This window comes from Vitis riparia, chromosome 2, assembly GCF_004353265.1.
Source record: "Vitis riparia cultivar Riparia Gloire de Montpellier isolate 1030 chromosome 2, EGFV_Vit.rip_1.0, whole genome shotgun sequence".
NCBI lineage: Eukaryota > Viridiplantae > Streptophyta > Magnoliopsida > Vitales > Vitaceae > Vitis > Vitis riparia.
In genome coordinates this window covers 11,963,133-11,986,214 of record NC_048432.1, presented here as the reverse complement: position 1 = coordinate 11,986,214, position 23,082 = coordinate 11,963,133, and the positions used below count along the sequence as shown (strand labels likewise).

The following is a 23,082-nucleotide window of genomic DNA, read 5'->3' as shown; positions in this document are numbered from 1 at the left end:
AATGAAATTTCATTTATGTTTAATAATATTTATCATTAAAATATTTAAACTTTACAAATATTTTTTTATTTTATGTTATTTAATATATAAAAATAATTTATATATCATATATCAATATTATTTTATAAATATTTTTTAATTTTCCTTTTTTAATCATAAATTTAATTTATAATAATTTTTTTTATTTTATAAAATGAATATATTAAAAATAAAATTTTGATAAATAAAATAAAATAAAATTTGATTGATGGAATATATATATCTTATATAAAATGAATGAAAAATACAAGGTGGATATGGTAGATAATATATCCCACCACTTTTCCTATCCCATGTTCGGTTAAACATAGGATCCATCAGTTATCCTATCACATTACTATATCTTATCTCATTCTATATCTAGTCATAGCCTAAGGATTTTAAAATATGAAAAATAAAAATACCCTTAAAGTAAATAAAGAAAAGTAAATGTTCGAGTCTCATCCTTATCCTTATGATTATTTGATTTTTTATTATTCTTTCATTTTCTCCTTACTCTCACTCTTTTCCCCTCCCATTTTAATCTCCAAGTGTCACATTTATTTTACTTTTTTAATTTATTTTCTAAAAGTATTTTAATATTTTTCCATTTGTCTTTTTATTAAAAAAAAATTGAAAAAGTAAAGCACACTAAACATATTAATAAACCTTTAGTTATATATATATATATATATATATATATATATATATATATTTATATATATATATATATATATATATTTTTTAAATTTAATTTAATTTTTATATTTTATAATTGAATAAGTTAAATTTTAAATAAAAACAAATATTTTCTATAATTTAAATTTATTTTTTGTTTTATTTTTATTTTCCCATTTTATTTTATTATTAATAATATAATATTTTAGTAACATTGTCTAAAGTAATTAATAAAACTTTCATTAAAATTTAATATTAATAACAACATTTTTAAAATGTAATTTTCACATATTTGAAAGAGAGCAATAAGTATTTTTTTATATATATTTTTTAGAATTATCATACCATATATATTGTTATTATATGAAATAAAAATTCATATTGAAATCATTTAAAAAATAATTTTAATATTTTCATTTTAAATTGTATTTTGAAAAATAATTTAAAGTTATATATTGAAATAAACTTTTCAAATCAAGATTTTACTTCACACATTGGTTTAATTTATTTATTTTTATTATTTTAAAAAATAAATCACTAGAGTATTGAAAGTTAAAAAACAAAAACAAAAAAAAAAACCAACAAGTAGGGTGCATTGTAGATGATACAACATAGTAATACAGTAGAAATTCATTTTATACCATTTCCATGTCCTTTAGGTAGTTTTAGCATTATTAAATTTTTTTTAACCTTTGAGCTAAATTTTACATATTTTGTGGGCTTTAGGCCCATTATCAGTTTTATATGCTATTAAAGTATGATTTTCTTTATATCATGTTCATATTTTATTTGTAAAATAATAAAAAAATAAAATAAAAAATATATTATTTTTCAAAATTCTATATTTGTTTTAAATAAAAATTACGTGATATTCCAATATTTGTTATTGAAAAATTATAAAATCTCTCTCATTTTGAATATTAACTACAAATTTCATAATAATTTAAATTTTAGTAAATAATTGTGAATTTATTTGTCAATAATATTCATGATGAAAATATTTAATATAAAAAAATAATATATATATATATATATATATATATATATATATATATATATATATATATATATATATATATATATATGTGTGTGTGTGTATTATAATTTTTAGTTTTTTTTAATTACAAATTTAATTTTTTAAATAATTTTTTTATATAAAAAAAAGTTATGTAAAAAAAAATTTAAAAATGATAAATTTATAATAAAAAAATATGAATATTTTACATCTAAGCTTAAAATTAACATATTTCATATACAAAATATATATATATATATATATATTAGATAATATATCTTATCACTTATTTTATTTCAATTAAATATATAATAAGATAAATGATGAGATAATTTACACCAACAAGATGAATTTTATTGATTAAAAATAAATTTTATAAATGAAAAATATATCTAGAGTCAACTCAATCTCATGGGTCAAATTAATCCTAAAAATAATGATATAAAAATAAAAAATAATTATTTAATATTTTTCAAAAAAAGGATGCATTTAAGAATTTTGAAAAAGTAGTAAGATAACCCTTAAAAAGGTGGTAAAACTTCCCTTTTCATCACTCTTCCTTTTTGGAAAAAGCAACATCTTTATAAGATTAATAATTAATTAATTTGGATTAAATTCCAAATCAACCCTTATAAAAAGTAATCTTATTTATATTTTTACTAATAAAGAAGTTAACCCAAGCAGTAAAAAACACTGACCAACGTTCTTCCATTTTTATTTTTTATTTTTTTACTTTAATCATATGGTTCATGTGTCACCCGTGAGTCCGTGACTCTATGATTCCTCATTTGAAAAACCAAGGACAAAGCACAACAATTTTTAAAAAAATTATAGCCGTTTTGACCCAACTTTTGAAAAAAACAGAAATTCTAGCCGTTTGACTTGGATTTGAAAAGCCGACGACGACCTAGCTGGCACTACCCAGAGCGACGTGGCCTCAGTATAAAAGGTATGCAGACGTGGCCCATGACTCCAAACGGCTCTATCACAAAAAAATTAATAAAATAAAACCAACAAAAACGCTCTCAAGCCATCAAAAATTGCTCCGTTTCTATACTTCCTCACTCTCTTCCTTGCCTCTTCCTTTCTTCTTATTTCCTCCATTCGCTTCAAAATTCGAGCCAAATCTAGGGTTTTCATAGAAGAAAATTCGGTTGGGGTTACCGAAATGACGACCATGGAGAGCTTGATCGGACTGGTGAATCGGATCCAAAGGGCTTGTACTGTTCTTGGCGACTATGGCGGCGACAGTGCTTTGCCTACTCTCTGGGAGGCTCTTCCCTCTGTTGCCGTCGTCGGTGGCCAGGTTTCTTTCTCTAACGGCTTTTCTTTCTTGATATTCATGTATTTGTATCCTTTTTTGTGTTATTTTTTTATTTTTATTTCAAGTATGTTTTCATGTGAATGCAGAGTTCGGGGAAATCGTCGGTATTGGAGAGCATCGTTGGACGTGATTTTCTTCCCAGGGGATCAGGTTTGGGTTTGATTTTTTGTGCTTTATTTGGTTTATGGCCTGCTTGGTTGATGAGGAAGGGGACGGAATGGAAAAGAAAAGGAAATTTGAAATCTGTGCTTTGATTGTTTCTGTTGCTGTAATAAAGTTTATGTCTCGTGAAAATAAAAATGGATGTAGAATTGAAGTCCGTTCGTTTTATAACGAGGAACAAAATGGAGATATGAAATATTTTCTTCAGTTTGTAATCTGTTTGGTTGCCGAGAAAAGTGGAGGAAACGGGAAGAAAATAAAACAAAATTCCAATTTTGAGGTTTATGCAATCATTTGGTGATATTAAAAAACCGAGAGGTAAAATACTTTTCTTTTATGACAAATAAAGAAGGGTGGAAACAAAATGAAGTACTTTGGGCTTGTCTTTTTTTCCTCTTTATTTTTGTTGGCCGCAAACAGGGGTTTATTTCGTCTTATTTCTTATGAATTTTGTGGTGATTACAGGGATTGTGACCAGGAGGCCTTTGGTACTGCAGCTACACAAAACTGAAGAGGGCCTACAGGAGTATGCTGAGTTTCTTCACTTGCCAAAGAGGAGATTCACTGACTTCTGTATGTCATTTCTTATGCTAATTTTGCAATAAGGCCTCATGTCTAATATATTGGGTGGAAATTTTGATTGGGTTCCATTTTCATGCAATGATAATTTTTAGGTGGTCTGGCTTCTGAATTTGACCTTTTAGATGCAATCATGTTGGTTATACAAGGTTATGTTTCTCTAGTAATGTTTTGAGTAAGGGATCTTCTGATTTTGTAACATTTGAACTCACTCAATTTAAAGAATTCCCGCATTTCCCTGCCAATTCCATTATTCTTCTAGAGATCCAAACTGGACCATACCTGCATTTGTGAAAAGATGAAAAGTTATGGTTACTTGTACTCTTTCAGCTCCTGCTACTACTACCACCATCAGGATCACAACCAATGGTAGGGTCTTTGATGAGATTCTGGGTTCTAAAAAATTTGTTATATATGTTGCACTACTACTGCCCATCATGAATGCTATTATTATTGCCGTTAGTACTACCATCAGGGTCACAACCAGTTACAGGGCCTTGCATGATATTCTGGGCTCTGTACATCACTTCTAATGTTTTCTGGTTCAAGCATAGAAATAGGGATCTGGCTTGGGTGTTAATATGGATATGAACCAAGAGATGAGCTGTACTGTGGAAATTTGTATGGATATGGGCTCTGATAAGCATCTCCTGTGATTGGGATTTGTGGGATGGTACCCACCGGTTAATGTATTGCTAGACTTTGTGCAGGATTGGTACTAGAATTGTTGTGTCTATAATAAATCTCTTATTGGTATTATCACATCTGTATATTTGAATGGTTTGGTAACCATGTGGAGCATGAGTTGGCCAATATTTTATGTGTTGTTATTAATGCCCTTGGATCCTTTGTATTACATGTATCACTGTGTCATATTTTTGTATCTTCTTATTATTCCAGTGTGTGCCTAGTGTAGCTTGTCCTGTTATCTTGGCTGTGCTTTTGTGCAGCCAATTATCTTCACTGTGTTGCTTCTGTAACATTATTTTATGTCTTTGAAATAAAAAGTGCAGATAGAATTAATTATTTAAGATTTTCTTTTACAGCCATTGTTCGGAAGGAAATTCAGGATGAAACTGATAGAATGACTGGGAGGACAAAACAGATTTCTCCAGTTCCTATCCATCTCAGCATCTACTCCGCAAATGGTGTGTGCCTTTCACGGTTATTCATGCTTTTGAAATTAACCAAATATATATATATATATATATCAGGCTGTAAGGCAAGAAAATTTAATATTTTGATTTAGATATTCAAGTGCACGGTTCTTATTATTGGTATTAGTGTTGGTTAAAATTCCGTACTGCATGTATTTATGATCCATTGAACTTTGTTTTCCTTATTTTGAGAATCATGCTTGATCAAATAATGGTAATGAAATGTAGCCACTAGTTTCTAGAGATAAGCGCCCTGGAACTTGTCTTAGTTGATTTTATGAAGTGTATTACAGCTATGACTAGTGTATTTGTTGAGAAAAAAAAAAAAGTACCTTTGTACTTGGAGATGCACTTCAAATATTTCTGCTTGGCTTTTACTATTGTTAAATAGTAGTAAAGTTGTCAATTTCGATGTTACCATTATTGTTCAACAATATTTATTTGTTTAATCTGACAACATTTCATCATTTCTTTTTCCCGGCGGCAGTGGTTAATTTGACTTTGATAGATTTACCTGGTCTGACAAAGGTTGCAGTAGGTAAGGATACTCGCTCCACCTTTGCCCCTTTTAAAATTGGGTCTACCCAGGTTATGAGCTTCATTCTTAATTTCTTAAACTTCTGATTTTGCGGTGCACTTTATTGACAGAGGGGCAGCCAGAAAGTATTGTTCAAGACATAGAGAACATGGTTCGTTCTTATATAGAGAAGGTAATGCTGATTTTTTTTTTAATTTAAATTTAAAGATGCATTTATAATCCAGTTATAACTCATTAGATTATGTGTTTTTTTTTTTATGTACATAAATTTGCAATTGAAGGCATAAAAATTATAAAATTTATGAAATTATATAGTGGCAATATTTGTCAGTTTTGCTTATGGAATACCACTGGTGGTCTTGTTCATTTGCATTTTTCACATGGGATATATACAGGGTTTGGTTGTTAATTTTGGTAATTCTCCTGAATTAAATATAAACACTTTAGTCAAAGAATCAACTCATTTTCTCTTTTCATATCTTCCTTATTTGACAACAAAATTCAACTTTGAGAAAGCAATTATAATTGATGAAAGTTATATGTAGCAGTAAATGCATGGATAAAATTGTGAAAGGGATGATGTGCTTAACTGGTTGAAGGTAGTTTGAGCCTGAAAATATGGAATGTTGATTCCTTATTTTTTTGTCTCATGTTGAGTCCGTCATAAGAAGAGGTGTAAGAGGATATCGCCATAGACTTTGGCAAGTTGGTTGAAGTGGAGGAGTGTTTTTGAAATATTATGCAATTTCTCTTACTTGTGAAATTAAAAGGAAGGTTATTCAAGAGAACGGTCAGACTGTTGTTCTTACAGTTCAAAATTTTAGGTTGTTAAGAAATAAGATGAACGCACTGCTTGAAATCCAAATGTTTAGACAGATGAGTAAGACAAGAAAGCCACAACAAGATGTGAGATGTTAGTAGTGGTGTAGGTGCTATACCAATCAATGAACAAGATGGATGAAGATCAATTAATATTTTTTGAGCATTGGAGAAGGACTAGTAATGGTAGGAAAATTGACATGAACAGCTGCTGTTAGTGGGAGGGGAAATAAGCTGATGGTCAGAAAAGACATGCTGAGGTAATTAACAAAAAGTATTGTAACTTGAAATGATTGTGAGAATTTTCATGTCTATAAAGGAAAACAGACTCTTGTGCCATTTAGACTTCTATAAATGACTGAATTAGTTCGAGTATATTGATGTATTTTCAAGTCATGTCTCATTCCTTGATTGTTTATGTACTTGGATGATTTCAGGACTTTTGACAAGAGTACGGTAATTTAAAAAAATTATTCTTAAATTACCGTAGAAGGAAAAGTAATTCCAAATCTACGGCAATTTTTGTCACGTAGGAGAGTGGAGTTTATCAAACTTGTAAATCGTCTTTTGAAAAGACGATTTCCTCCAAACAAAAAAATTCACAAAATCGTCTTTTCAAGAGATAATTTCCATTTAGGAATTTTTTTTTTTTTTTGGGCAAATCGTCTCTTTCAAGAGACGATTTGCCCAAAATAAATAAATAAATAAATTTCCCAAATGGAAATCGCTTCAAGAGACGATTTCCACCCAAATTTCAATTTAATATATTATAAAAACAATAATACAATTTAATATAAAAATATGTTATAAATCCATTTTAAAATTACAAAATTAATTATACTCATACCATTATTATAAATATATATTATAAATTTAATTAATTGAATTTACTAAATTTAATAAGATAAATAATATTTATCTTGTTTTAAGATAAATAATTTTGTTTTGTTTTAATTTTTAAATTATATAAATTTTAAGATTAGAAATATTAATATTAAGTTAAAATTTCATGTGGTTATCATAACTCTTATAACCTATTATACTTCATCACACCAATTTGAAGATCGTTTGCTACCCTCTCATAGCTAACCCATAGGTATAGGAGAATCTTACCTATTGCGTGTGTTGTTATTTCCACCCATTTAATACTCCACCCAATTTGACCGTTTGAAACTTAAACGTTAACCACTCTACACACTACACTCATCCTACCTTTTTCCAATCACTCATACACTATTAATTACCTTTTTCATTCTAATTTTCACATTCAAACTTCTTCACTCTCATTTTCTCCATCTTCTCCACTTGAAACTTAATTTTTCACTTATCAGTTTTTCAGCTTTCATTACTTCCATCTATATCCAAGGTAATATTTTTGCTTTATTTTTATTTCAAGTTATTTTATAATGTATAGTAAAGTGAGTGTCGAAGAAAAGAGAGGAGATATATGCTCAAAGTCTACCAAAGATGGAAGGTGAAAAATTGAGTTTCAAGTGGGGGAAATGGGGAAAATGAGAGTGAAGAAGTTTGAAGGTGAAAATGAGAATGAAGAAGGTAATTTATAGTGTATGAAAAGTTGGAAAAAGGTAGGATGAGTGTAGTGTGTATAATAAGTGGTCAAAGTTTGAGTTTCAAATGGAATTGGTGGAGTAAATTGGAGTATTAAATGGGTGGAAATGACAACACATGCAATAGGTAAGATTCTCCTATACCTATGAGAGGGTAGCAAACGGTCTTCTTCAATAGGTTATAAGAGCTATGAAAACATATAAAATTATATAATATAATTAGTTTATAAATTAATAACAAATTTGTTTTTTTAAACTCATTTTTTCATATAAATTGATAATAGTTTTTTTTAATTGCAAAGTGAAAAAAAAAATAGATAAATATTATTATATTAAATTTAGTAAATTAAATTTTATAATATATATTTATAATTATTGTATGAGTGAGTATAATTAATTTTGTAATTTTAAAATGGATTTATAATATATTTTTATATTAAATTGAATTTGTTTTTATAAAATAGAGATAATTAAAGATATTAAATTGAAATTTGGGTGGAAATCGTCTCTTCTTTCCACTTAAATTATTTTATTTTATTTTATTTTTGGAAAATCGTCTTTTGTGAAAAGACGATTTCCAAGTTGACACAAACTCACTCTCCTACCTGGCAAAAATTGTCATAGATTTGGAATTACTTTTCCTACTACTGTAATTTAAGAATTATTCTTAAATTACCGTACTCTTGTCAAAAGTCCGATGATTTCATGCGCTAGGACACACTTACATTCCTTAGTTTGTTATTACCTTCCTACGTCAAGTTTTCTATTTTTATCTCTAATTTTGGAAGTTAGAGAATTGATGGAAATTGAAATATGCCTGAGATTGGGGCTTTACTTTATTCTTGGTGGGTGTCCCATAGTTTGCATTAATTGGTCGTAATTTTTAATATAGAAATATGTATGTAACCATGACTAATATTACTCTTTTTAGCTTTTGTCAGTGCCTTAGTTAAAGCAAACTACCTTACTAGCACATCTCTTAAAATTCATTGGTCAGCTATCAGTTGAAATGCTGGATGCAGATGTAGGTTTAGCTGGTCTGCCTAACTTCATATATGTTTTTTCTGTTTTTGGGGATTTTAATGGATGAGAATATATGTTTGCTTGGATTTTTTTGTAGCCAAACTGCATCATTCTGGCCATATCTCCAGCCAATCAAGATATTGCAACATCTGATGCTATGAAGCTCTCCAGAGAAGTTGATCCCACAGGTATTGCTTGTGCTCATTGTTTTCAGTTACAGCTCAACATGGCATCCTTAGTTTACACTGCAGCCATCACTAGTCTCTTTGCTTTTTTCTCCACTGAAGAGTTTATCTGTTTCTTTCCTAGGTGAAAGGACATTTGGTGTGTTGACTAAGCTTGATTTGATGGACAAGGGAACCAATGCTTTAGATGTAAACTTTCTTACTTGTTTTACTGTGTCTAGCTGTAAATTGTTGAGAATTGGAATAATTTCTTCCTTTTAAGCTGACAAATTGATGCAATATTCTATGCAACACGCTCATTCTTGTGTTCCATTGAAGGTTCTTGAAGGAAGGTCGTATCGGCTGCTACATCCTTGGGTGGGAATTGTGAACCGCTCACAGGCTGATATCAATAAAAATGTAGATATGATTGCTGCACGGAGAAGGGAGCGTGAATTCTTTGCCACTAGTCCTGACTATGGGCATTTATCTAGCAAAATGGGCTCTGAATATCTTGCAAAACTTCTCTCTAAGGTATGTGTACGCTTATTTCATTTTAAATGTGAGGATCTTTTATTTTTTTGCCTGTTAATTTTTTATAGAATGGCTGCTTACTTTTTGTTGTTGATATGGTTTCAGCATTTAGAGGCTGTGATCAGGGCTCGCATACCAAGCATCACATCTTTGATTAATAAAAGCATTGATGAACTTGAAGGAGAGTTGGACCACCTTGGTAGACCCATTGCTATTGATGCAGGGGTGAGAAGCTTTATATCTGTTTCATATATTTAAAAAAAAAAAAATCATTTTTCTTTGCCTTTTTAACCAGAGTTATTCTTTTTGAATGTATCAGGCTCAACTATATACCATTTTAGAGCTGTGTCGTGCATTTGATCGGATATTCAAAGAGCATTTGGAGGGAGGGTAAATTCCGTGCTTTGTTTCTTTCCATTCTAGGGGAACTCACATTTCTCTGAAGATTCATTCATTTTCTTGTTTCTTTCCATCCATTGATTGACACACCTTGCCAAGAGTTTGAACTGTTTCTTTCTCTTGTTTTAACTTCTGTCCAAAAGCCCCATTGATTTACAGCCCAAGCGGCCTTACTCTTGTATACTTTGTCAATGCTAGCTTTATCACACGATTGGATGATAGTTACTATATTAAAAAGATGATGGTTACTGGAGATATCTGCTTCAAGAATTGGATATATGTATGATAGTGTGCTTTTATGCTCCTCAGACGACCTGGTGGTGATCGGATTTATGGAGTTTTTGATAACCAGCTCCCTTCTGCTTTGAGGAAGCTTCCATTTGATCGTCATCTTTCACTGCAGAATGTAAGGAAAGTGATTTCAGAGGCAGATGGGTACCAACCTCATCTGATTGCGCCCGAGCAAGGTTACAGGCGCCTCATTGATAGTTCCCTTAATTATTTCAGAGGTCCAGCTGAAGCTTCAGTGGATGCTGTGAGTGCTTTTGTTTTCTACCCTACTTGTTGTCCATGTCATGATAATTTCCTGTGATTAGGTCATAAGGGGTAATTCTGCTCTGGGTTTAGAGAAGAAAGTTGATAATCTTTTCCGTTTGAAGTTCATAATTCTGCTCTGCAAGTTTGTGGGATGTGAATTGAGTTGGTAAAAGAACTGAATAAGAGTAAGGGCATTATTGTAAGAATAACCATTTATTAGGAGAGAAGTTGTTTTTCTAGCAGTTTTACTAATAGAAAAATTTGTTTCATATTACTGGTGCTTCATATCTATTAACTACAATAATTAGCTTTCATTATTTTCTAGAACTAAAATATTTGTTCTGATTATGCATGTTGATTATTTGAGTGAACTCTGTAACCTACAAGTGTTTGTGATGCAACAAAGAAAATTTGTGTCTAATACTTAATGAAAAGACACTAGTTTTTATTTTTTAGAACCAAAATGTTTGTTCTCACTATGATAGCATCTAGATGATTGAGTCCCTTCTGTCTTGAACACCCCCCGCCCGGCCCCCTACACTTGTTTTAAATGAAAAGAGAAACTGAAAATTGGAATTCCAAATCATTTCCATGTGTTTTTTTCACACTACAAGTAATTCAGTCGGTAATTTGATGTTAATTATAACTGTAGGTGCACTTTGTTCTGAAGGAGCTTGTGAGAAGGTCAATTGGAGAGACTAAGGTTTGAAATCTGGAAACTGTCAGTTTTCTACCAGTACAAAATAAGGGAAAGAATGTTATTAACTGATGTTTTTGGAATGGAACAGGAGTTGAGGCGCTTTCCCACTCTTCAGGCTGAACTTGCAGCAGCTTCCAATGAGGCATTGGAGAGGTTCCGTGAAGAAAGTAAGAAGACAACTCTGCGATTGGTGGAGATGGAATCCTCTTACCTGACTGTGGATTTCTTCCGAAAACTCCCTCAAGAAGTGGAGAAGGGCGGAAACCCATCTGCTTCTGCTGCAGATCGATATGGAGAGGGGCACTTCCGGAGGATAGGATCAAATGTCTCCCAATACGTGGCAATGGTATCTGAGACACTAAAGAACTCCATCCCAAAGGCTGTGGTCCATTGCCAAGTTAGGGAGGCCAAGCGGTCTTTACTTGATCATTTCTATACACAAGTGGGAAAAAAAGAGGTAATCTTCTTCTCCCTATCAAGCACACACCCCCCAAACACAAAGACTGTTGTGAAATGTTTAGTGTGATATCCTGCAATTATCTCTGCATCCATAGAGAGATTCATCAATCTGTGCATTCATATCAAAACTCAACTAGAAGAGCCAGCTTATCTGGGTCCAATTTGTTGACATACTTTTCCCTGCCTTGGTCAAGGCATTGGTGACACCTAAAATGCTCAGCATGTGTTCTTTCACAATATTATATGCTTGAAACTGTGAGAAAGTAGGACACCCACTAGGGTAGCCCAGTTGGAAGTGTGGTTCCCATAAATGGCACATGGTCTCAGGTTCGAATATTGCCGTGATGATACCTTGAATTTACCCAACCTGAGCACTCAGAGGTTTTGAGAGAAAGTGGGGGGTGGGTATTGTGATTGATTTCTTCATTTTTGTTGTAGGGCAAGCAGCTTTCTCAGTTGCTGGATGAAGACCCTGCATTGATGGAAAGGAGGCAGCAATGTGCAAAGAGGCTTGAGTTGTACAAGTCTGCAAGGGATGAGATTGATTCGGTCTCGTGGAGCAGATGAAAGAGGGAATGTGTGTTAGAAAGAGATCCTCCTTTGTATCATAGCTAGATATTGTGAGGCATGCTAAAGATTGGACTATGGTCTTGTATTGTCAGCTTGTTGTGGCAAGTTTATTTATGTTTATATTCTTTGAACCTGATGCAAATTTAATTTTTTTAATTAAATTTTATTGTTTCATAAAAGAGATAATTTCACTCATTTCCCTCAGGTTTTAACTAAATGCAAATGAGAAGGACAAAGAAGGCATGTGATGAAATTTGAAACCAATGGGGTTAGGTGTATTTAGTCCAAACCTGAGGGGGGTCAATCTCTTCACAAAACAAGTAATATAAAAAAATTAGAAAAATAATGAGAAAATTAGATTTATAAGACATAAATAAATATACAAGTATATAACATTAAAATGATAACATAAAGAAGGTTTGGGTATATCTGACCTTATTTTATTTCATATTTGATAAGACATCTACCAAACAATGGATAAAATATGTCCTATATTTTAAGCAATTTGATTGAAGGCTAAGCAAATTTCAAGGGCTAGGTGCCCAAAACCCAATTAGATTTCACATGGGCACAATCGTTCCTAATAGTTAGTAGTTTAGTAATACTTTCTCAGTAATGTTCCATTTGTGTAACTACACAAATAGTAGTTTTAAGCAGTAGCTGCTGCTCCTGGAGCTCCCTTCTGATCAAGCTCTGCCAAAGCCGCCCACAATTTGGGATCATCGTAATCACGTATGAGAAAGACGGGTTTTGCTTCCATCAACGAGCTTTCAGGATTCCTGGTAGTTAAACCAACAACAGGCATTCCGGCAGCCACCCCAGCCTTAATCCCCGAAGCAGAATCCTGACCAAGCAAAAACAGTGATGGTAATTCAGAATCCTAACTTGTTTGAATTTTGAACAACCAGCAATGATAGGTAAAGATAGAAAACCTCGAAGATGAATGTGTTATCCTTTGACACTTGGAGGACTTCAAGAGCCTTCAAGTAGGGGTCTGGGAATGGTTTGGCACAATCACATTCGCTGCCAATAACAACTGCCTGGAAGAAATCAGAGAGGCCGAGAAGTGAGATCATGAGTTCAGCATTTGGTCTTGGAGCATTAGTAACTGCAGCCCGTTTCAAGCCTCGATCTTCAATCCATTTCCTTATCTTTTGTAGGCCATCTAAAGGCTTCACTTGTTCTTTCGCAAATCTGTTGTTCAAATAAGGACAGATTATATGTTGGAACTTTGGAAATTTCACTGAAGTGAGGGAAAATGGAGAAGATGGGAGTTTACTTTCGAAACAAAGCTTCCTTATCATCCATGAATTTTAAGCCCTTCTCGAGGTCCCAGTCAGGGAAGATGCCCCTAGCGACATCATCACCATGTTTGCCAGCAATATTCTCAATGAAGAATTCCTCCGTTATTGGAACTCCGCCATTATAGCCTATCTGTTAAAACATGCCAGTATCCCATAAGCCCTCATAATAATTGGTCCCATGGGCTAATAGCACATAGAGTACATTTGTATTTCATATCCTTTGCTTTTCCAGAGAGATGATAGGCCATGTCATATGGATTGGCCATGAAGTGGCGTGAATGTGATTCCATATGACATTAAGATTATGAATTAAAGGAAACTAGGCGGTGAAGGAAAAACCTACCTGCAGAAGCAATTCTCGGAAGGCATAGTAGTGCAGAGGATCTGAATCACATAGAGTTCCATCAATATCAAACAGCACCGCTTCAAGAGGAGCAAGTCCAGATAGTGAACATTTGCTGCTTCCACAAAATAAAGAAAATCAAGTTACAATTACTCAATGTCAACAATGAAACCAAGACTTCATATGACGGGCACTTCATCTAGACCATCTCCTGGTCCCCTCAACCAGGGCCATATCAGCATTGAGAAGTTAGATAATATATGCTGGATTGGATTTTTCTTTACCCCCACCCCTCCCTCCTTTTTTTTTTTTTTTCCATTTTCTTGTCTTCAGTTGCTTTCAGATTACTGGAAGATTTTTGAGAATGTTTAGGAAAAAAGAAAAAGAAAAGAGCATGTGCGTTATATGGCTACAACCAATAAAACTAGTTTCTTTTTTGGGCTGTAAATCTATCAATAGGATCCATGGGCTCATCAAATGGTGGGTATTGATCAAATTTTTGTCCTGATTTGGCTGGCTCATAAGGTCATGAGATGGCCAGAGATTAGATCCATGCAACAGAAAAACAACAGTCAGGATTCATTTCAACTCCACATGATGAAAGTAGTACAGACTATCCCAAATTTAACCATAGAAACAGCATAGTTCAAACTTCCATCAAAACTTGAAACTTGGGCAGTGTCCTTCAAGTTGAGTGCATTAACATGGCAAAAATATGGCATCTAGTTCAATATACATTTGGTAAACACGGATCATGAAGTTGTCTGCAAAATAAATTCGATAACATTCTCTTCTACAAGGATTGTGCTAAGATACATCAAATATACTTCCACATAAGAAAGTCACAACCCCCATAAAGGCCATAACTACCCGAAACTAAGCATGGGCATAACAGCTGATACTGCCATGAAACAAAGTTGGTAAGGACACTTTTGAAGGAAGTTTGTTTTGGGCATGGCAGAGATAATATACTTGTGGCATGTATAGTCCATCTTCCAGTACCTTTTCACTAGCATTTTTGGTGAACATGTAATTTGACAGTTGCCTTCAAAAAAACATAACTAACATTCCCTCTATAGTTTGATCAATCAGTACCGAGAATTCTTGCAACAAATTGACTTGGGAACATAGTAAAAAAAATGTGTAAGAACCCACATAAGGAATATACCTAAACTCTCAAGAAGAAAGAAAATGCCTATTGAGAATTGAAAAAAAAAAAAAAAAAATCTCTACGAAGTATAAAGAAAGTATTCAAAGGAGTCAGTCATGCTAGGAAAGGCACAAGAAAAGCTACAGACTACTAATACATAACAATTTTGTTTTTGGATGAGTATGTGGGAGAAGGGTATAAAAGACACTATGATGGTGATAGAAATGGAGACTGAAAAATAATAAATGATTTCAAAGGAAAAGATATTAATACCCAGGAAAGATGACTATCAAGAAAACAAAATCAAAGAGAAAGCGATTAGGTCTCACTGCAACATACAATGCCGGCTATGTTTTAGGATCTTTGAGAATTTGAAAGTACATATATTGATGTATTGGAACACTTTCGAATCTCATGACCAAAATATATCCCAGAGTTGAGGAATTATTCAAGGTTGACTAAATCAATCCATTGAGAGACAAATTAATTTGAAGGGATGAGAAAGGAGAATGTTATTACAGTCAATATTGTATACAGGAAAAAACAATCAAGAAGACATCGATTTCTCTATTACCAACACACAACATTTGCATGTTAGGACAGATTACAAAATAATATTTTCAGATCTTGATCAGAAATCAAAGTTAGCTTGTGGCTTCTGCACATTACTTAATGAAAAGACTAATAATATCATATGCTGCATTTGTTCAATTAATACACAATCAAGACAGATTAGGGAATCTAAAATGGAGCTCAGAGTTCATCAATTGAGATCTTATCAAACTCAACCAATCACATGAAATGATCTTGATCTCTCACAAGGAAAAAGCGAAATCACAACCATGAAGAAAAACAAATTAACCAAAAAAATCTGCAAGGAAACAATGAACAATGAACAATGAAATCACAAGCATGCCAATTGCCAACAAGCCCATTCTTCTGCAAATTCTTTTTTCTCTTTCGTACGGAACCAATAAAACATGAAAGACTCCAAAATAAAAAAGTTGGATTTCTGTTTGTGGGTCAAGAACATGAATAGAATCCAAAAAAATAAAAGATAAAAAGTGGGAATTTCTGTTAAAATTGCTCAACAACACAAAAGCCAAAGAACTGGGAATTAGCAAACTTGGTATAATCAAAAGTATACACAAAGCAGAATAGAACCTGTCAAAGGAAAAATTACTTTTACAAATGGGTATGAACACAATCAAGGGAAACGGAACATAGAAGAACCCAAACAAATGGGAGTTATTGAGTAGCTGAACGGCCTACATTACAACACATCTCCCAAGTTCTCAATCGATCTGAAGAAATAAGAACAACCCACATAGATACTGCAATCAATCTTGAATCAAAGAAAAAGAAAATCAAATCCAACAACAAAAACAGACCATTAGCAAATAAAAAGCTACCTATCAGCAGAGTTTTCACCAGAAGAAACCGTCATTGTATCACAGGTAGTTAAGAAACTTTTCTACTATTTTCTATCCAGAAATTGAATTTCAAGAGGTGGGTGTTGGAGAGAAAATCAGAGAGAAGAAGGCGATGGCGGATGTGAATAAAAATAATAGAGAATCTATAAATAGAATCAAGGAACTCGGGCGAGAGATGCGTCAGGTGTGGCCCCTGTGACGTGACAACAATTCTTTTTTTCATTTTATTAGAAATCTCCCCTTAAATTCCCACTATATGTTTGTAAGATCTCGGAACCGACATCTCTTTTCTTTTTCTCCTTCGTTCTCATATTCGCACAGCTTAAAAATGATTATGGGAATAAGATTAATTGAAATAAAATTTCATTTATAAATGGAATGTATTTTTAAAAATAATTCTTAAAAATTTAAAAGTTAATTTTTTTTATAAATTGTTTTTAAAATAAAAATTTTAATTATGAATTCAATTTATATAATGCAAATTAAATTTAATTCACATCTTCTTAAAATTTTTTAATTACAAATAAATTCAAATAAATAATTTTAATAAAATATGAATATTAATAATATAATAAAATCATAGGTTACATTTTTATAAATATTATAAAAATATAGACTAATAACTTATTTATTTTTTAAAATAAATAATAATAATTCAAAATTAATAATTTCTTATGCTATTTATATAATTTTACCAATATTATAAAAATATGGATATTAAGATGTTATAAAATCATAATTAATATATATTTTTAAAAATAAAAATAATTATTCAAATTAATAATTGTTATAAAAACCATTTTTTTAAAGGTATAAATGAGTCAAATTATTTATTATATGCATACATTTATTATTTATTTACCAAAATGAAATTTTGGATTATTGTATTTAATCTATAATTAATTAATCAATTTTTAAAATTTCAAATGATTCTTAAAAATGATAAGATTTATTAAAGAATTTAAAGCATAGTCATTATATATATTTTTGAGTTTTAAATTATTTTTTAAAATTATTAAACTTATTAATAAAATCAATACAAAGTATCATTTTATTTGAAATTAGCTTTCTCCAGTGAAAAAAATCAGAATAACAATCCTTTATTTTACTTTGCTTTTAAAAATTATTTTAGAGAATAACCAAATTATGGTATAAATTTTTAAAAACAATTTGTTTTAAAATTATATGCGATAATAAAAAAAAAACCTTTCAAGTATTTTAAATGAAAATAAAAAAATCATTTCAAACTTTTACTATGGGGAGATTTTTTAAATAAAAATAAAAACATAAAATAGTTTAAATTATATATATATATATAGACATTATTTATAATTTATTTCTTTTTTCATTTTCCTTTCCTTAATATTAAAATAGAAATGAATCATCATTATAACATTATATTTTCATATATTTCCAAACACGATAATTGAAATTACTAAATTCATTCTTATTCAAGAAGAATAATAACGAAAACAAAATATTTATTTCCATTCTTCATTTTTTTATCAAACACTCCTTAAATTAGATGAATTTATGAATCTTAACCCAATTTAAGATGAAAACCAAAATCTGTATTTATCAATTTTTTTAAAGTGATTTTAAAGATATGAAATAAATATAAACTTTTTTTATATAAGATGTTTTATTCTAATATAAAATTTCTGATTTTGAAAACAAAAAATATAAAGTATATCCAAACAAATATTTAGTCTTTATTTGATATATTTTTTAAATAGTTTTTTGTTTTCAATAAATAAAAATAGGAAAATACATTTGATAATTAGAAAATAAGATGATTATAAAATATCTTTTAATTATTTTTTATCGTTCTCTAAAAACATTTAAAAATAATTATACAAATATAAAAACTGATTAAAAATAAAGGATTATAAATAAAAGTTATTCTTAAAACATATTTTAAACTATGAAAACGGTTAATGGATATTTCGAATTTTCAAGCAAACTTTTATTTTACAAAACATTAAAGAATATTTTAAAACAATTGTTTTTAAAATTATTTTTAAAAACAATTTCATGGTAGAGTTTTAGCGTCTATAATATATTTTTTATTTTTAAAATAAAAGTTTGATAGAATATTTGTACAACAAGTTTAGACTTACGTTATATATTGAAAAATCATTTTAAAAAATTTTAAAGTTTAACTTAGTAAAAATCTGAAAAATACATCATTTTTTAAAATAGTTTTTAAAATTATTATTATTATTAATATAAGTCTTTGACAAATTTTCTACCTAATATAAGAATTTTTATTTTTTATTTTAAAAATAGAAAATATGTAATGAACAATACTCACTTGTACATATGACCTAAATAATTAGGCCAAGACTGATGGCGAAACCTTGTGGAGGACCCATCCATCCAATTTTATACGTCTTTCTTAGAAGCTTACACTTTGACTGTAGGTGCGGGTGGTAATGGGGCAGTTTTGGGACAGGTCGCCCCGTCTCAACCCCACCTCGTTAATTTAAAATAATTTTCATTCTCATTTCATTTAAAAAATAAAACGGGGTGAGACAAGTATGAGAATTTCTCATACCCGTCCCACCTTGTTTAATTTTTTTTTTTGAATTTAAAAAATAAATTTAATTTTTTAAAAAAATTACTTGATTAAAATTAAAATATTTTTTGATATTTGATGAATAACTTGATTTTCCGATTAAATTTGTAAATAATATCTTAAAGTCATCTTAATTTTAAACTCATTAATAAATCAATCATGATTAGGAATGACAGGACGGGTTTGGGATGGGTCACCCCATCCCAACCCTGCCCGTTTATTAAAAACAATTCTCATCCCCGTCTCATTTAAAAAATTAAACGGGGCGCGGCAGGTAGGGGAAATTCTCATACCCCTACCCCGTCCCGTTTAGCTTTTTTTTTTTTAAAAAAAAAAAAAATTTAAATTTTAAATTTTAAATTAATTAAATTTTTAATTAATTTTATATGTAAACAGGGCGGGGCGGGGCGGGATGGGGCAAAACCTGAACCCGTCCCGAGTTTAAAAAAAAAATCTCATATCCGTCTCAAACCCATTTATTAAATTTAAACCCCGTTTCATTAGGGGCGGGGTGAGTACCCGAAAAAACTCACCCCGTTGCCATCTCTAATCATGATTTATTATCAACAAAACTCACTTAAAGAATCTTTGGGCTAACACTCTTATTTTTTTTTAAAAAAAATGAATGGATAAGGTAGATGGAAGGCAAGAAATGAACCATTACAAAGTTTAATTATCCTTTAATTTTTTAGTCTCTTAATTGTTTCTCTCCCACTTTCATTGATATCCATGATTCAAATAAGCCCTCAGCCTATGTTTGGTTCTTGAAAATTGAAGAAAAATGTAAGGGAAAGAAAATTGATAAGAAAAGTAAAAGAAAATAAAAAATAATTTAAAATCAATAAATTATTTTTATATATTATTTCAATTTTTTTTTCATTTATTTAACTTGTCTATTAAATATTAAATAATTTAAATATATACAAATTTCTTAACAATTGTATATTTTCATAATAAAACTAAATATAAGAAAATTATTTTTTTTAACATTTTTTTTTCTTTCTTGGGACCAAATATAACCTTAATATTTTTTCTATTATAGAATTCCATCCTACATAATTTTGTTATTAAGATATAAAATTAATTCAAATATGATAATTATCTTTCAAAATTAGATGACAATAAATTAAAGGTTCCAGCAATAAATTAAAATTTCACGATATGAATGGATAATTTTCACATTCTTGCAAAGCCATGCCTTGAAAACTATATTTTGTATATGTATAAATGAAATTTATTGTGCCACAATTAATACATGAACAAAAATAAAAATAAAACAAATGAAATAAACTATGGTTAGTAAAATGAAGCAACCCACAAATATTAACATTGATAGCAAACTTTAATTCAAATTGGGATCCCTATGTTGTTTATATGAAATTGTAACTATTTTTTCTTATTTATTTTCAGCCTCCGCGTGGTTTCTATCTCGTTCAGTTCTAGCTTCCTCGGTCACTAATGTGGGAACTCAACATCCCACATCGCTATCGAATGACATGGAGTTGCAAACGACATGATATAAAAGGAAAATAAAGACACATAAACAATTACACCTTTCTTGGCCTTTCGGCTAAGAGTAGGGGTGATATCTTTTCATATCAGTTTAATATCTGATGCGTTCCATCGTTCTACAAGATATTGAAGTTATTTTTTTAGGGGGAGGTCCCACTGTAATTACTTGCGGTTGGGGACCTCGCGCGTCGCTCTGGCGTTGCACTATTGCCTGGGCCTGGCGCACCCCCTCCAAACTCCAGTCCTAAGGTGTTGTAAAGTGAATTTTCATAACGAGGTAGCAGGATGGTGGCCCGATTTGAAAATTGGGTTCCTAGTACCAGTTCTCACGAAATTGTTGGAGATGGCAAAGCCCATTCTGGTGGTTCCATGGATTTGTGTAAACTTGTCTGGGTTGTGAGGGGAAAGGTTGTTGGGTTTGGGGACAGAGGAATGTAGATTGAATAGTGTGAGATCAAGGCATGAGTAAGATTGAGATGCTTAGTGTTTGGCTCAGTTGGATCATTGGTTACTTGGAACCTTCTGAGATAGTATATATGTACCAAATGTCTTATTTTATCCTATATTATAATGGAAGATTAAAGCAATTTCAAGGGAGGGCTAAGTGCCCAAAACCCAATTAGATTTCACATAGGCATAATTGTTCCTTATTGTAGTTTAGTAATACTCTCAGTTGAGTAATGTTCCATTTGTGTAACTACACAAATAGTAGTTTTAAGCAGTAGCTGCTGCTCCTGGAGCTCCCTTCTGATCAAGCTCTGCCAAAGCCGCCCACAATTTGGGATCATCATAATCACGTATAAGAAAGACGGGTTTTGCTTCCATCAACAAGCTTTCAGGATTCCTGGTAGTTAAACCAACAACAGGCATTTCGGCAGCCACCCCAGCCTTAATCCCCGAAACAGAATCCTAACCAAGCAAAAAAAGTGACGGTAATTCAGTTTTCTTGTTTGAATTTTGAACAACTAGCATGATAGGTGAAGAAAGAAAACCTCGAAGATGAAAGTGTGATCCTTCGACACTTGGAGGACTTCAAGAGCCTTCAAGTAGGGGTCTGGGAATGGTTTGGCACGATCACATTCACTGCCAACAACAACTGCATGGAAGAAATCAGAGAGGCCGAGAAGTGAGATCATGAGTTCAGCATTTGGTCTTGGAGCATTAGAAACTGCAGCCCGTTTCAAGCCTCGATCTTCAATCCATTTCCTTATCTTGTCTAGGCCATTTAAGGGTTTCACTTGGTCTTTCGCCAATCTGTTGTTCAAATAAGGAAATCATGTGGCATTTTGGAAGTTTCACCAAAGTGAGGGAAAATGGAGAAGATGGGAGTTTTACTTTCGGAACAAAGCTTCCTTATCATCCATGAATTTTAAGCCCTTCTCAAGGTCCCAGTCAGGGAAGAGGCCCCTAGCAATATCATCATTATGTTTGCCAGCAATCTTCTCAATGAAGAGTTCCTCCGTTATTGGAACTCCACCATTATAGCCTATCTGTTAAAAATGTCAGTATCTCTCATAAGCTCATAATAATTGGTCCCATGGGCTTATAGCACATAGAGTATGTTTGTATTTCATATCCTTGGTTTTCTAGAGAGATGATAGAGCAATTGCATGCCAATGTGCATTGTTCATGATGTGGTGATATTGACATCAACATTATGAATCAAAGGTAACAAAATTTCCTTCTAGGTGATGAAAGAAAAACTAACCTGCAGAAGCAATTCTCGGAAGGCATAGTAGTGCAGAGGATCTGAATCGCATAGAGTTCCATCAATATCAAATAGGACCGCTTCGAGAGGAGCAAGTCCAGATAGAGAATATTTGCTGCTTACACAAAATAAAGAAAAATCAAGTTACAATTACTCAATGTGAACAATGAAACCAAGACTTATATGAGAGGGGCACTTTATCAAACCATGTCCCGGTCCCATTCAGTCTTTTTTTCAGATTAACAGATTACTATTTTTGAGAATGTTTAGGAAAAAAAATCGGAAAAAAGAGCATGTGCATTATACAGCTATAACCACTAAAACTAATTTCTTTTTGGGCTGTAAATTATCAAATGAAATCCATGGGCTAATCAAATGGTGCATTGTTCAAATTTTTGTGCTGCTTTGGATGGCTCAAAGATCATGAGATGGCCAGAGATTAGATCCATGCAACAGAAAAAAACGTAAGGATTCATTTCAACTCAATGTGGAAAAAGCAGTACATACTATCCAAGTTTAACTACAAAAACAGCATAGTCAAACTTCAATCAAAACTTGAAACTTGGCAGTGTCCTTCAATTTGAGAGTGCATTAAACATGGTGAAAATAATAACTATGCCATTTACTTGTTGAATTTGTCCTAATTCTAGCACTTATTTCAGCATATATTTGGTAAACACAAATATGAAGTTGTCTGCAAAATAAATCAAATAACATTCTCTTCAACAGGGATTGTGCTAAGATACATCAAATATACTTCCACATAAGAAAGTGACAACATCCATAAAGGCCATAACTACTCGCAATTAA

At 31.4% G+C, this 23,082-nt stretch overlaps 3 protein-coding genes and 1 non-coding gene across 5 annotated transcripts in view; 2 read left to right on the top strand and 2 right to left on the bottom strand.

Annotated features, from left to right (window-relative positions):
* Nucleotides 1-2,699: 2,699 nt before the first annotated feature.
* On the top strand, nucleotides 2,700-12,405 carry LOC117929489 (dynamin-related protein 1E-like). 2 transcript variants are annotated; one of them, XM_034849800.1, is made up of 15 exons: nucleotides 2,700-3,017; nucleotides 3,122-3,185; nucleotides 3,663-3,770; nucleotides 4,823-4,924; nucleotides 5,421-5,471; nucleotides 5,582-5,643; nucleotides 8,979-9,069; nucleotides 9,191-9,255; nucleotides 9,385-9,579; nucleotides 9,685-9,804; nucleotides 9,899-9,969; nucleotides 10,288-10,513; nucleotides 11,168-11,218; nucleotides 11,304-11,672; nucleotides 12,113-12,405. In XM_034849800.1, exons 1-15 carry the CDS (start codon nucleotides 2,880-2,882, stop codon nucleotides 12,239-12,241), a joined length of 1,842 nt encoding a protein of 613 aa, XP_034705691.1. In that variant the 5' UTR covers nucleotides 2,700-2,879; the 3' UTR covers nucleotides 12,242-12,405. The 2 variants fall into 2 exon arrangements, with proteins under 2 accessions (XP_034705691.1, XP_034705683.1); XM_034849792.1 differs by having other exon boundaries at nucleotides 9,385-9,804.
* A 248-nt stretch (nucleotides 12,406-12,653) lies between these two features.
* Nucleotides 12,654-16,630, bottom strand: LOC117929540 (haloacid dehalogenase-like hydrolase domain-containing protein Sgpp). Its single transcript, XM_034849855.1, has 5 exons — nucleotides 16,454-16,630; nucleotides 13,892-14,006; nucleotides 13,524-13,678; nucleotides 13,177-13,438; nucleotides 12,654-13,088 (listed from the first exon to the last, which is right to left on the bottom strand). Exons 1-5 carry the CDS (start codon nucleotides 16,486-16,488, stop codon nucleotides 12,894-12,896), a joined length of 762 nt encoding a protein of 253 aa, XP_034705746.1. The 5' UTR covers nucleotides 16,489-16,630; the 3' UTR covers nucleotides 12,654-12,893.
* Nucleotides 16,631-20,601: 3,971 nt separating this feature from the next.
* LOC117908195 lies at nucleotides 20,602-20,795 on the top strand. The gene has a single exon (XR_004650170.1). It is a non-coding gene; the product is annotated as a U2 spliceosomal RNA (small nuclear RNA).
* Nucleotides 20,796-21,103: 308 nt separating this feature from the next.
* The window catches only part of LOC117929531 (haloacid dehalogenase-like hydrolase domain-containing protein Sgpp), a 43,981-nt gene continuing 42,002 nt past the window's right edge, over nucleotides 21,104-23,082 (bottom strand). Inside the window, exons 2-5 of the mRNA XM_034849843.1 lie at nucleotides 22,273-22,387; nucleotides 21,900-22,054; nucleotides 21,557-21,818; nucleotides 21,104-21,473 (exon numbers count right to left, since the gene is read on the bottom strand). Coding sequence (XP_034705734.1) covers nucleotides 21,279-21,473; nucleotides 21,557-21,818; nucleotides 21,900-22,054; nucleotides 22,273-22,387 — 727 coding nt within the window. The 3' untranslated portion in view covers nucleotides 21,104-21,278. The remainder of the gene's footprint in view (nucleotides 21,474-21,556; nucleotides 21,819-21,899; nucleotides 22,055-22,272; nucleotides 22,388-23,082) is intronic.

Coding starts and splice junctions, on each gene's coding strand:
- LOC117929489 (XM_034849792.1), top strand. CDS start 2,880: ATGACGACCATGGAGAGCTTGATCGGACTGGTGAATCGGATCCAAAGG. Junction 9,970..10,287: donor AAAGAGCATTTGGAGGGAGG/GTAAATTCCGTG, acceptor TATGCTCCTCAG/ACGACCTGGTGGTGATCGGA. Junction 10,514..11,167: donor CTGAAGCTTCAGTGGATGCT/GTGAGTGCTTTT, acceptor TTATAACTGTAG/GTGCACTTTGTTCTGAAGGA.
- LOC117929540 (XM_034849855.1), bottom strand. CDS start 16,488: ATGACGGTTTCTTCTGGTGAAAACTCTGCTGATAG. Junction 14,007..16,453: donor GGTGAAAACTCTGCTGATAG/GTAGCTTTTTAT, acceptor TTGTGGAAGCAG/CAAATGTTCACTATCTGGAC. Junction 13,679..13,891: donor TCCGAGAATTGCTTCTGCAG/GTAGGTTTTTCC, acceptor ATGTTTTAACAG/ATAGGCTATAATGGCGGAGT.